General features: G+C 39.7%; 1 protein-coding gene across 1 annotated transcript; it reads right to left on the bottom strand.

The window, feature by feature from the left end:
• Positions 1-4,559: 4,559 nt before the first annotated feature.
• Positions 4,560-10,201, bottom strand: LOC143186434 (uncharacterized). Its single transcript, XM_076390108.1, has 3 exons — positions 10,165-10,201; positions 9,864-10,112; positions 4,560-9,817 (listed from the first exon to the last, which is right to left on the bottom strand). The coding sequence occupies exons 1-3, from the start codon at positions 10,199-10,201 to the stop codon at positions 4,560-4,562; spliced, it is 5,544 nt and encodes a 1,847-aa protein (XP_076246223.1).
• Between the last annotated feature and the right edge of the window lie 2,833 nt (positions 10,202-13,034).

Genomic DNA, 13,034 nt, shown 5'->3' on the forward strand with positions numbered 1-13,034 from the left:
GTGTGAAAGATATGGTCATTTCTACGTTCCGGGCAATCTAGGCTTCTCTCTAGGGCGTTGCTCCACCAGATCGGATAGATAGGGCCTAAGAAGTGAACGCCAGAAGCATAAAATACAATAGAAATACAACAGTTTTTCCATCGTGTAACAGGAATAATTGCAACCAGTGTGAAATATATGGTCATTTCTACGATACGGGCAGCCTAGGCTTCACTCTAGGGCGTCGTTCCACAAGATCGAATAGTTAGCGCCTAAGAAGTCTACGCCAGAAGCATAAAATACAATACAAATACAACAGCTTTTCCATCGTATAACAGGAATAATTGCAACCAGTGAGAAAGGTATAGTCATTTCTACGTACCGGGCAACCTATGCTTCACGCTAGGGCGTTGCTCCACCACATCGAATAGCTGCGGCCTTAGAAGTCAACGCCAGAAGCATAAAATACAATATAAATACAACAGTTTTTCAATCGTATAACAGGAATAATTGCAAACAGTGTGAAAGGTATGGTTATTTCTACGTTGCGGGCGTCCTAGGCTTCACTCTAGGGCATTGCTCCACCACATCGAATAGCTACGGCCTTAGTAGTCAACGCCATAACTATAAAAGACAATATAAATACAACAGTTTTTCCATTGTATAAAATGAATAATTGCAAACAGTGTGGAGGTAATGGTGATTTCTACTTTCCGGGCAACCTAGGCTTCACTCTAGGGCGTTTCTCCACCACATCGACTAGCTACGGCCTTAGAAGTCAACGTCTGAAGCATAAAATTTAATATAAATACAACAGTTTTTCTATCGTATAACAGGAATAATTGCAGCCAGTGTGAAAGGCATGGTCATTTCTACGTTCCGGGCAACCTAGGCTTCACTCTAGGGCGTTGCTCCACCACATCGAATAGCTACGGCCTTAGGGGGCAACGCCAGATGCATAAAATACAATATAAATACAACAGTTTTTCCATCGTATAACAAGAATAATTGCGACCAGTGTGAAAGTGATGGTCATTTCTACATTCCGGGCAACCTAGACTTCACTCTAGGGCGTTGCTCCACCAGATCGAATAGTTAGGGCCTAAGAAGTCAACGCCAGAAGCATAAAATACAATATAAATACAACAGTTTTACCCTTGTATAACAGGAATAATTGCAACTACTGTGATAGCTATGGTCATTTCTACGTTCCGGGCAACCTTGGCTTCACTCTAGGGCGTTGCTCCACCACATCGAATAGTTAGGTCCTTAGAAGTCAATGCCAGAAGCATAAAATGCAATATAAATACAACAGTTTTTCCACTGTATAATATGAATAATTGCAAACAGTGTGGAGGTAATGGTCATTTCTACGTTCCGCGCAACCTAGGCTTCACCCCTGGGCGTTGCTCCACCAGATCCAATAGTTAGGACCTAAGAAGTCAGCGCCAGAAGCATAAAACACAAAATAGATACAACAGCTTTTCCATTGTATATAATGTATATTTGCAAACAGTGTGAAGGCAATGGTCATTTCTACGTTCCGAGCAACCTAGGCTTCACCCAAGGTCGTTGCTCCACCTGATCGAATAGTGAGGGCCTAAGAAGTCAACGCCAGAAGCATAAAATACGATATATGTACAACAGTTTTACCATTGTATAAAATGAATAATCGCGAACCGTATGAAGGTGATGGTCGTTTCTATATTCCGGGCAACCTACGCTTCACTCTAGAGCGTTGATCCACCAGATCGAATAGTTGGGGCCTTAGGAGTCAACGGCCGAAGCATAAAATACAAAATAAGTAGAACAGTTTTTCCATTGTATATAATGTATATTTGCAAACAGTGTGAAAGCAAAGGTCATTTCTACGTTCCGGGCAACCTAGGCTTAACTGCCGGGCGTTTCTCCACCAGCTCGCATAGTTAGGGACTTAGAATTCAACGCCAGAGGCATAAAGTACAGTAACAATGCAACAGTTTTTCCATCGTATGACAGGAATAACTGCAACCAGTGTGAAAGTACAGGTCATTTCTACGTTCCGGGCAACCTAGGCTTCACTCTAGGCCGGTGATCCACCAGATCAAATAGTTAGGACCTAAGAAGTCAACGCCAGAAGCATAAAATACAATATAAATACAATAGCTTTTCCATCGTATATAATGTATATTTGCAAACAGTGTGAAAGCAACGGTCATTTCTACGTTCCGGGCAACCTAGGCTTAACTCTAGGGCGTTGCTCCACCAGGTCGAATAGTTAGCGCCTAAGAAGTCTACGCCAGAAGCATAAAATACAATAGAAATACAACAGTTTTTCCATCGTATAACAGGAATAATTGCAACCAGTGTGAAATATATGGTCATTTCTACGATACGGGCAACCTAGGCTTCACTCTAGGGCGTCGTTCCACACGATCGAATAGTTAGCGCCTAAGAAGTCTACGCCAGAAGCATAAAATACAATACAAATACAACAGCTTTTCCATCGTATAACAGGAATAATTGCAGCCAGTGTGAAAGGTATAGTCATTTCTACGTTCCGGGTAACCCAGGCTTCGCTCTAGGGCGTTGCTCCACCACATCGGATAGCTACGGCCTTAGGAGTCAACGCCAGAGGCATAAAATACAAAATAAGTACAACAGTTTTTCCATCGTATAACAAGAATAATTGCAACCAGTGTGAAAGTGATGGTCATTTGTACATTCCGGGCAACCTAGGATTCACTCTAGGGCGTTGCTCAACCACATCGAATAGCTACGGCCCTAGAAGACAACGCCATAACTATAAAATACAATACAAATACAACAGCTTTTCCATCGTACAAGATGTGTATTTGGAAACAGTGTGAAAGTAAAGGTCATTTCTACGTTCCGGGCAACCTAGGCTTCACTCTAGTGCGTTGCTCCACCAGATCGAATAGTTAGGGCCTTAGAAGTCTACGCCAGAAGTATAAAATACAATATAAATACAACAGTTCTTCAATCATATAACAGGAATAATTGCAAACAGTGTGAAAGATATGGCCATTTCTACGTTCCGGGCAAAATAGGCTTAACTCCAGGCCGTTGCTCCACCAGATCGAATAGTTAGGGACTTTCAGTACAACGGCAGAAGCATAAAATACAATAAAAATGCAACAGTTTTTCCATCGTATAACAGGTAAGCTCCAACCAGTGCGAAAGTACTGGTCATTTCTACGTTCCGGGCAACCTAGGCTTAACTGTAGGGCGTTGCTCCACCAGATCGCATAGTTAGGGACTTAGAAATTAACACCAGAAGCATAAAATACAAAATAAATAGAACAGTTTTTCCATTTTGTAAAACGAATAATTGCAACCAGTGTGAAAGTTATGGTCATTTCTACAATCCGGGCGACCTAGGCTTCACTCTAGGGCGTTGTTCCACCAGATCGAATAGTTAGGGACTTAGAAATTAACGCCAGAAGCATAAAATACAATATAAATACAACAGCTTTTCCATCGTATATAATGTATATTTGCAGTGTGAAAGCAAAGGTCATTTCTATGTTCCGGGCAACCTAGGTTTCGCTGTAGGGCGCTGCTCCACCAGATCGAATAGCTAGGGACTTAGAAGTCAACGCCATAAGTGTTTAGACCAACGGTTGATCAATAGATCTTTCTGGTTTGGTTGAAATTTGCACGTGGTGTGCCGACTAAGGTTTAGCTCGAAGGACCAGAGATACCCATGAATTCTAAGTTGTATCTATCTTTTATTTTGATGAATCTTACTTTATACAAAACTGAGTTAGAGGGAGGAGAAAATATTTACAAATAGGAATCCTCGTAACTCCTTAGAGGGAGGCCTCTCTGGGGTAGGTTATGCCCCAAACTCCCACCACAGACATGGGAGGGACGCCTTTGTCGACAGTGCGTGGGGGTAGTGGTTAGACTCCGTAGGGTGACATCACCCCGGAAAGGCCCAAGGGGTGACGGACCCCGAGGGTAGCGCGCTAACGGAAGACGCTCGGATTTTATGTTTACGATACGTCAATTACTATTGAGCAGAGACTCGGGACTCTAAAGTACATGTGTTTTTCAGACTCGTAAAACGATGAAGCGATTTCTAGGGTCTTTACTCCTCAATTCAAATTAACAAATGATTACCAATAAACTGACACTGTGTTTCTTCAAAAATAGCAAGCCCAATTCTTCCGTATCGTAAACCTAGTCTACCAGATGTCACACAATTATGATCGTCTTAACATTCCGCCCACCTAGAACTTACATGTTCTATCATACAAGCTACAATACAGCTACGTTATGATCGAAAGTCAAACCTTGTTCGCAAAATTACATACATTATGAAATCCATACAATGTGGTACCTAATCTCACAATACTTCTAGAGGATCACATACTGTTTGTTGAAAATGAATCGAAGGTAAACGATGCTTATACAAAATGCACATCGCAGTATAAAAAAAAAAAAAAAAAAAAACACTATAACAATGAAATACTTAATCTAATATTCAAATATCTAAGTTACATTTCTTCCGCTTAATTATAAATATGTACAGATTACAACTAAATATGACACATATATATAATATGGAAATTAAATCATGTTGAAGTATCTGCGCTTTCTTCTTCGATTGGTAAAACGCAAATTTTAGTAGATGGTCTCTTTATAATTCCTTCTGGAACTTTAATCGAAACTACACGAACTATACCATCTGAACCTGGATGGAGCTCTACAATTCGTCCAAGTCGCCACCTTAAGGGTGGAGTATTGTCTTCACGAATAACTACTAACATACCAATTCTTATATCACTGGAATTGTTCATTTGCCACTTGTAACGTTGTTGAAGTTCATGCAAATATTCCTGCTGCCACCGCTTCCAGAAATGTTGAACAGTTTGTTGTACTAATTGGTATCTATTTAATCTATTTAATTTAATATGCAAAAGATCAACTTGTGGAGGAGCTGTTAAAGCGTCACCAACTAAAAAATGACCTGGAGTTAACGGTGTAAGATCAGTGGGATCGTTGGATAGGGGTTGAAGAGGACGAGAATTAAGACAGGCCTCAATTTGCGTTAGAATTGTGTACAATTCTTCAAATGTTAAACGTTGGTCGCCTATGACTCGTTTTAAATGATACTTCGTAGACTTGACTGCACTTTCCCAGAGCCCTCCAAAATGCGGAGAATATGGAGGTATGAGATGCCACTGTATATCTTCTTGCGATAAGATATTCTCTACACGTTCATTATGTGCTCTATTATTTAACAATTTTGAAATTTCATTAAGTTCGTGTTTCGCGCCTACAAAATTTGTGCCATTGTCCGAATAAATACAACGAATCCGTCCTCTACGCGCTATGAATCGATATAAACAATTTAAGAAAGCTTCAGTGCTCAAGTCAGTCGCAAGTTCTATGTGGATTGCCTTTGTAACAAAACATACGAATATACAAATATACGACTTATATGTTATTTTGCTACGGCCGCGTTCCTTTAATAAAAATGGACCTGCGTAATCGACACCACAGGTATTAAACGGACGGGCAGGAGTCACTCGTGACGCAGGTAGATTTCCCATAACGTAACTAATGCCAGTTGGTGTAGCTCTAAAACACCTAACACATTTACGCAATATTTTTTTTTTTTTTTTTTTTTTAACTACACTTTTGCCTGACAATATCCAAAAGCGAGATCTTAACGATGCCAGTGTCTGTTGAATACCTGCGTGCAAAAGTCTATGATGCTCGTGTTTGACTAACAATGTCGTAAATGGATGATTCATTGGTACAATGACTGGATGTTTCTGATCAAAATTCGTTGGTGCATTTCTGAGTCTACCGCCCACCCTAATCACTCCCCTTTCATCTAAGAATGGGTTTAACAGTATCAACTTGCTTTTTAATGGTAATAGTTTATTTGCCTTCAACGAATCCAATTCTTTAGCAAATGATTCTTCTTGAACGAGTTTTATCAAAACTATTTGTGCATCTAATAACTCATCTGTTGTCAACGGTTTATGCGTTCTATTTCCTTGGACGTTTACCTGTATTCCACGATTCTTACTACTATGAACCCGTTCTAATGTAGTTCGAATGAATTTTAAACAATACGCGGTGACGCGACGTAATTTCGTAAAGGAAGAATATTTCAAAAAAATATCAACTGTTTGCCTTGGAACTGCTGATAGGGAAGAGATAAATCCTGTTTGACCTTTTCTTTCTTCGGGTACAATTTCTGGAATCGCTTCATTTGCAGAAGGCCATTGACTAATATCTTGAATGAGCCAAGCAGGCCCAAACCACCATAATGAATTATCCTTTAAATTTTTAGGAGAAGTTCCTCTTGAAATTACATCAGCTGGGTTATCTGATGACGATATATGTTTCCAACTATCAATATCTGTTAAGTCTTGAATTTCAGAAATTCGATTAGCTACAAATGTCTTCCATCTCATTGGCTGTCCCCGAAGCCATGCTATAACAATTGTTGAATCGGACCAAAAATACATCTGATCAATATTTAATTGAATGCTGTCTTTAACCTTTGAAATTAACTGAGCAAGAAGAAGTGCTGCACACAACTCAAGCCGTGGTAACGAAATCGACTTCAAAGGTGCGACGCGAGACTTTGCACACAATAAGCGAACGGTCCAAATCCCACTTGTGTCCCATGTTCGCAGGTATACACAGGCTCCATACGCCTTTTCGGAAGCATCTGAAAATCCATGTAACTCTACCTGCTGAACATTGTCACATACTACACGTCTCGGGATAGAAAACGAACTAATTATTACGAGTTCTGAACGAAATGTTGTCCACTGAGTATGTAAATCTTGTGGAAGAGTTTCATCCCATTCTAACTGTAATTGCCAAATACGCTGCATAAATAATTTTGCCGTAGTTATAACCGGACCGATGAGCCCAAGTGGATCAAATATTTGAGCTGTTTCGGACAAAACTGTGCGCTTCGTAATTCTATTCCTTAGATGAGATTTAACTGAATACCGCAGTTCATCAGGCTCTAATAACCATAATAAACCTAAAGTTTTGGATTCCTTATCTGCATCCTTAATTTCTAAACTTTGACGAGAATTATCTAAATTGCTTAATATTCTACTATCATTGCTTGCCCATTTTCGTAAATGAAATCCTGCCTGGTTCAGAATTTGATTTAATTCCTTTTTCAAAACTAAAGCATCTAGCACTGTATCACAACCCGTAAGTAAGTCATCGACGTAAAAATCTTCTATAATTGCCCGACTAGCTAGTGGATAGCCTTCCGAATGTTCTAATCCTATCTCCTTTAATACTCTAGTGGCTAAAAATGGAGCCGAAGCTGTACCATACGTAATCGTATTTAATTCATATGTACTAATTGGAAGATTTACGTTTGATCGCCAAAGAATTCTTTGAAACTTCCGATCTGCGGGACGAACGAGTATTTGTCTATACATTTTTTCTATGTCAGCCGAAAGAATAAATCTATGTTTCCTAAATCGAAGTAGAATTGAGAACAGATCACTTTGAACAGTAACACCTATGAATTGCGCATCGTTCAAAGATATACCGCTAGAAGTTTTCGCAGAACCGTCGAAAACAACACGAAGTTTCGTAGTGGTACTAGATTCTTTGTACACTGCATGATGTGGCAAATAGTAGCAAAAATCTGGTTTGATTAAATCTTCACTAATTCGTGACATATGTCCTAATTTCTCGTATTCCTTCATAAATTCTATATATTGGTTACGTAATTCTGATTGTTTAAAGAATTTCCTCTCCATATTGAATAATCGTTTTTCGGCCTGACTACGCGATTCTCCTAATTCATGAATTTTATTATTGAAAGGTACACTAACTATATATCTACCTTCGTTGTTACGTGTTATTGTATCCTTGAAATATTGTTCACACACATTCTCTATATTTACTTGCTTAACTGGTGTGTAATTGTAATTTTCAATCTCCCAAAATTGAGAAATTGCTTTCTGCAAACTTTCGTTTGAGACTATGTGACACGTATCAACAGGTTTTTTGGAATTATTAACTGACCAATTTAAACTTCCTCCTAACACCCAACCCAGTCGCGTCTTCTGCCAAACTAAATTTTCGAACGGGATTTTATGTTGACCGATACACAATAACTGCCAAAAAAGCCCTGCACCTATAAGCAGATCAACACGACTTGGGCTAGCAAAATGAGGATCAGCTAAAGTGATACCCTCCGGTATGGGAATAGCTGTTCCACCAAGTGGTACACTAGGCATATCTTCAGTTATGTCTCTTATTACAAAACACGATATGTTAGATTGAAAACTATTACACCTTGATTTAAGCTTAATTTCAAGTTTTGCACGAATTGAATTATTTGCCTTACCTAGTCCACCAACTTTTGCGTCTATGACTGTAGAAGGAAGTCCCAATTTTTTGCAAAACGATTCAGATATAAAATGTGCCTGTGAGCCTACGTCTAACAATGCTCGACATTCATGAAATTCACCATTAATATCTTGAATATATACTAATGCTGTGGATAATACAGTATAACTCATTGATGTACTACTGTTGGAATTGGACACACAAGATTGAATAGGTGTATCAGAGGACGCGGCATGTGTTGTAACTTGAGCATTTCCGACTCGTTCTACAATCGCGTTATCGCGGTGTAATAATGTGTGGTGTTTTTTACCACATACTCTACATTTTCCGCGTGTACAGCCCTTAATGCTATGTCCCTGCTGCAAACAATTAAAGCAACATTGTAATTTCTTAACTGTTTCATGTCTTTCGGCATATGGCATTGCCTTAAGTTTTGTACAATTTTGTAATAAGTGTCCTGCTTTACAAAATAAACACTGACTATCAGTACTTACTACATGAGATGCTACTTGATCAATTCTATTTCTTGATTTACTATATTCCACGTGTGTATTACCTAATTTTGGTTGGTTATTTATTGCCTTTGACGATAGTCGTTCAAGAAGTTTAGCCTGTTGTTCTATAAATTCTACGAAATCCTTAAATTTAGGACTGTCGGTCATACCAAGATACAGTTTTTCCCATTCCTTGCAAGTACATGAATCTAACTTGTTTGTTAAAATCAAAATTACTAAAATATCCCACGTATGAATGGATTCGCCTAAAGCACCTAACGCAAGGATATGATTATTGGCCGTGTCAATAAACTCACGAAGTGCGACACTACTTTGCTTGTGAACACGTGGCAATTCTAATAATGCACTAGCATGGTGATGAATCAACGATTTAACATCTTCAAAACGTCTTTTCAAAGTAGCCCATGCGAGTTTATAATTTGCATCAGAAACACCCAATGATTGTATGACGCGTGCTGCAGGACCCTTTAGTGCAGAATTTAAATAATGAAACCGCTGTATATCTGTCAGAGATTCATTGTTATGAATCAGTGACTCAAAAGTATCGCGAAATTTTAACCAGTTATTATAATTTCCATCGAAACTCGGTAACACAATTGTTGGAAGTCGCGGTGTATTCTGTGTTTCTACTAAAGTCAAAGGCGATGCATTCGATGTTGCCGCGGGTTGGTTAGATGAACGAAATTTAGCAATATATTTCTCTACCTTCGCCATAAGATCAAAATATGCTGTTTCGAATGCGTCGCGTTCATTGATATGCACTGTCTCCTGATCAGTATCTGCAACTAAGATTTCTATCTGACTCTGCACTTGATCAAACTTGTCATACAGTTGCTGATTCTTCTTAAACCGCATATCTAACGAGTCTATGTCCGCATCAGGTTTCAATGAATAAACAAAAGTTTTAAAACGAGTCAAAGCCGACTTTATACGACCGCGTTCTAACGTGAGTGATTTCAATTGACCTTCCATTTTACTATTAATACGCAAACTGAAACGCTGTAAACTTACGTAGGAGTGGTTGTAAAGGAACGAAGTCTGTCAACTCTGATGATCCTCGTGTCACTGTCCTTGGCTGTTCTGTTGTAGAATTTCCAACGACGACAAACCCTGATGTAGTTCTGCTAATACTGACTATCCTGACTAGGCGTAACCTCCAATGCTGACGATCCTTATGATGCGTGATAGTATTAACTATCTTGTATAAAATTCCAACGACGATGAACCCCGTTGAAGCTCTGCTCTCACCAACTATCTCGACTAGGAATGATGTCCAAAGCTGAACTCCCTTATAATATGTGGTAGCACCAACTATCTCGTTCAGGAGTGGTGATGTCCAATGATGACATCTCCTGTTGCCTTCCTGAATGCTATTCTGCTACCAGCATCTGAAGATTGGAGATTCTTCTTCGTAGTCGTTGATACTCAAAGATTGTGGTTCCAATGCACTTTGAAACTGTTTGATGTCAACTATTTGCACCAGCACCGATGTGTAACTGATGTGTCCACTTCCAGGATAAGTATCCGTCGTATCCGGCTCGAAGGACCAATGTTTAGACCAACGGTTGATCAATAGATCTTTCTGGTTTGGTTGAAATTTGCACGTGGTGTGCCGACTAAGGTTTAGCTCGAAGGACCAGAGATACCCATGAATTCTAAGTTGTATCTATCTTTTATTTTGATGAATCTTACTTTATACAAAACTGAGTTAGAGGGAGGAGAAAATATTTACAAATAGGAATCCTCGTAACTCCTTAGAGGGAGGCCTCTCTGGGGTAGGTTATGCCCCAAACTCCCACCACAGACATGGGAGGGACGCCTTTGTCGACAGTGCGTGGGGGTAGTGGTTAGACTCCGTAGGGTGACATCACCCCGGAAAGGCCCAAGGGGTGACGGACCCCGAGGGTAGCGCGCTAACGGAAGACGCTCGGATTTTATGTTTACGATACGTCAATTACTATTGAGCAGAGACTCGGGACTCTAAAGTACATGTGTTTTTCAGACTCGTAAAACGATGAAGCGATTTCTAGGGTCTTTACTCCTCAATTCAAATTAACAAATGATTACCAATAAACTGACACTGTGTTTCTTCAAAAATAGCAAGCCCAATTCTTCCGTATCGTAAACCTAGTCTACCAGATGTCACACAATTATGATCGTCTTAACAATAAGCATAAAATACAATAAAAATACAACAGTTTTTCCATCGTATAAAAGGAATAATTGCTACCAGTGTGAAAGTAATGGTCATTTCTACGTTCCGGGCAACCTAGGTTTCACTCTTGGTCGTTGCTCCACCACACCGAATTGCTACGGCCTTAGAAGTCAACTCCAGCAGCACAAAATACAATATAAATACAACAGTTTTTCCATCATATAAAATGTATAATTGCAAGCAGTGTGAAGGTAATGGTCATTTCTACGTTCCGGGCAACCTTGGCTTCACTCTAGAGCGTTGCTCCACCAGATCGAATAGTTAGGGCCTTAGATGTCCACTCCCGAAGCATAAAATACAAAACAAATAGAACAGTTTTTCCATTGTATAAAACGAATAATTGCAACCAGTGTGAAAGTTATGGTCATTTCTACGTTCCGGGCAACCTAGGCTTAACTGTAGGGCGTTGCTCCACCAGATCGCATAGTTAGGGACTTAGAAATTAACGCCATAAGCATAAAACACAAAATAAATAGAACAGTTCTTCCATTTCATAAAACGAATAATTGCAACCAGTGTGAAAGTTATGGTCATTTCTACGTTCCGGGCGACCTAGGCTTCACTCTAGGGCGTTGTTCCACCAGATCGAATAGTTAGAGCCTTAGATGTCAACGCCCGAAGCATAAAGTACAAAATAAATAGAACAGTTTTTCCATTGTATAAAACGAATAATTGCAACCAGTGTGAAAGTTATGGTCATTTCTATGTTCCGGGCAACCTAGGCTTCACCCTAGGCGTTGCTCCACCAGATCCAATAGTTAGGGCCTAAGAAGTCAAAGCCAGAAGCATAAAGTACAATAAAAATCGAACAGTTTGTCCATCGTATAAGAGGAACAATTGCAACCAGTGTGAAAGTAATGGTCATTTCTACGTTCCGGGCAACCTAGGTTTCGCTCTAGGGCGTTGCTTCATCACATCGAATAGTTCGGGCCTTAGAAAACAAATCCAGACGCATGAAATACAGTAAAAATACAACAGTTTTTTCATCGTATAACAGGAATAATTGCAACAAGCCAGAAGGTAATGGTCATTTCTACGTTCCGGGCAATCTAGGCTTCTCTCTAGGGCGTTGCTCCACCAGATCGAATAGTTAGGGCCTAAGAAGCCAACGTCAGAAGCATAAAATACAATAGAAATACAACAGTTTTTCCATCTTATAACAGTATTAATTGCAACCAGTGTGAAATATATGGTCATTTCTACGATGCGGGCAGCCTAGGCTTCACTCTAGGGCGTCGTTCCACCAGATCGAATAGTTAGCGCCTAAGAAGTCTACGCCAGAGGCATAAAATACAATAAAAATACAACAGCTTTTCCATCGTATAACAGGAATAATTGCAACAGTGTGAAAGGTATGGTCATTTCTACTTTCCGGGCAACCTAGGCTTCACTCTAGGGCGTTTCTCCACCACATCGAATAGCTGCGGCCTTAGAAGTCAACGTCTGAAGCATCAAATATAAAATAAATACAACAGTTTTTCCACTGTATAATATGAATAATTGCAAACAGTGTGGAAGTAATGGTCATTTCTACGTTCCGGGCAACCTAGGCTTCACTCTAGGGCGTTGCTCAACCACATCGAATAGCTACGGCCCTAGAAGACAACGCCATAACTATAAAATACAATATAAATACAACAGCTTTTCCAACGTATATGATGTATATTTGGAAACAGTGTGAAAGTAAAGGTCATTTCTACGTTCCGGGCAACCTAGGCTTCACTCTAGTGCGTTGCTCCACCAGATCGAATAGTTAGGGCCTTAGAAGTCAACGCCAGAAGCATAAAATACAATATAAATACAACAGTTTTTCAATCGTATAACAGGAATAATTGCAACCACTGTGATAGTTATGGTCATTTCTACGTTCCGGGCAACCTATGCTTCACTCTAGGGCGTTGCTCCACCACATCGAATAGCTGCTGCCTTAGAAGTCAACGCCAGAAGCATAAAATACAATAGAAATA

Source organism: Calliopsis andreniformis, unplaced genomic scaffold, assembly GCF_051401765.1.
Source record: "Calliopsis andreniformis isolate RMS-2024a unplaced genomic scaffold, iyCalAndr_principal scaffold0001, whole genome shotgun sequence".
NCBI lineage: Eukaryota > Metazoa > Arthropoda > Insecta > Hymenoptera > Andrenidae > Calliopsis > Calliopsis andreniformis.

Bases quoted from the DNA above. Each gene is read 5' to 3' on its own strand.
- LOC143186434 (XM_076390108.1), bottom strand. From the start codon at position 10,201: ATGTCATCATTGGACATCACCACTCCTGAACGAGATA. The intron at 10,113-10,164 runs GTTGGTGCTACC...CATCATTCCTAG, and splicing joins CACCACTCCTGAACGAGATA to TCGAGATAGTTGGTGAGAGC. The intron at 9,818-9,863 runs GTAAGTTTACAG...GTAAAATGGAAG, and splicing joins TCCTTTACAACCACTCCTAC to GTCAATTGAAATCACTCACG.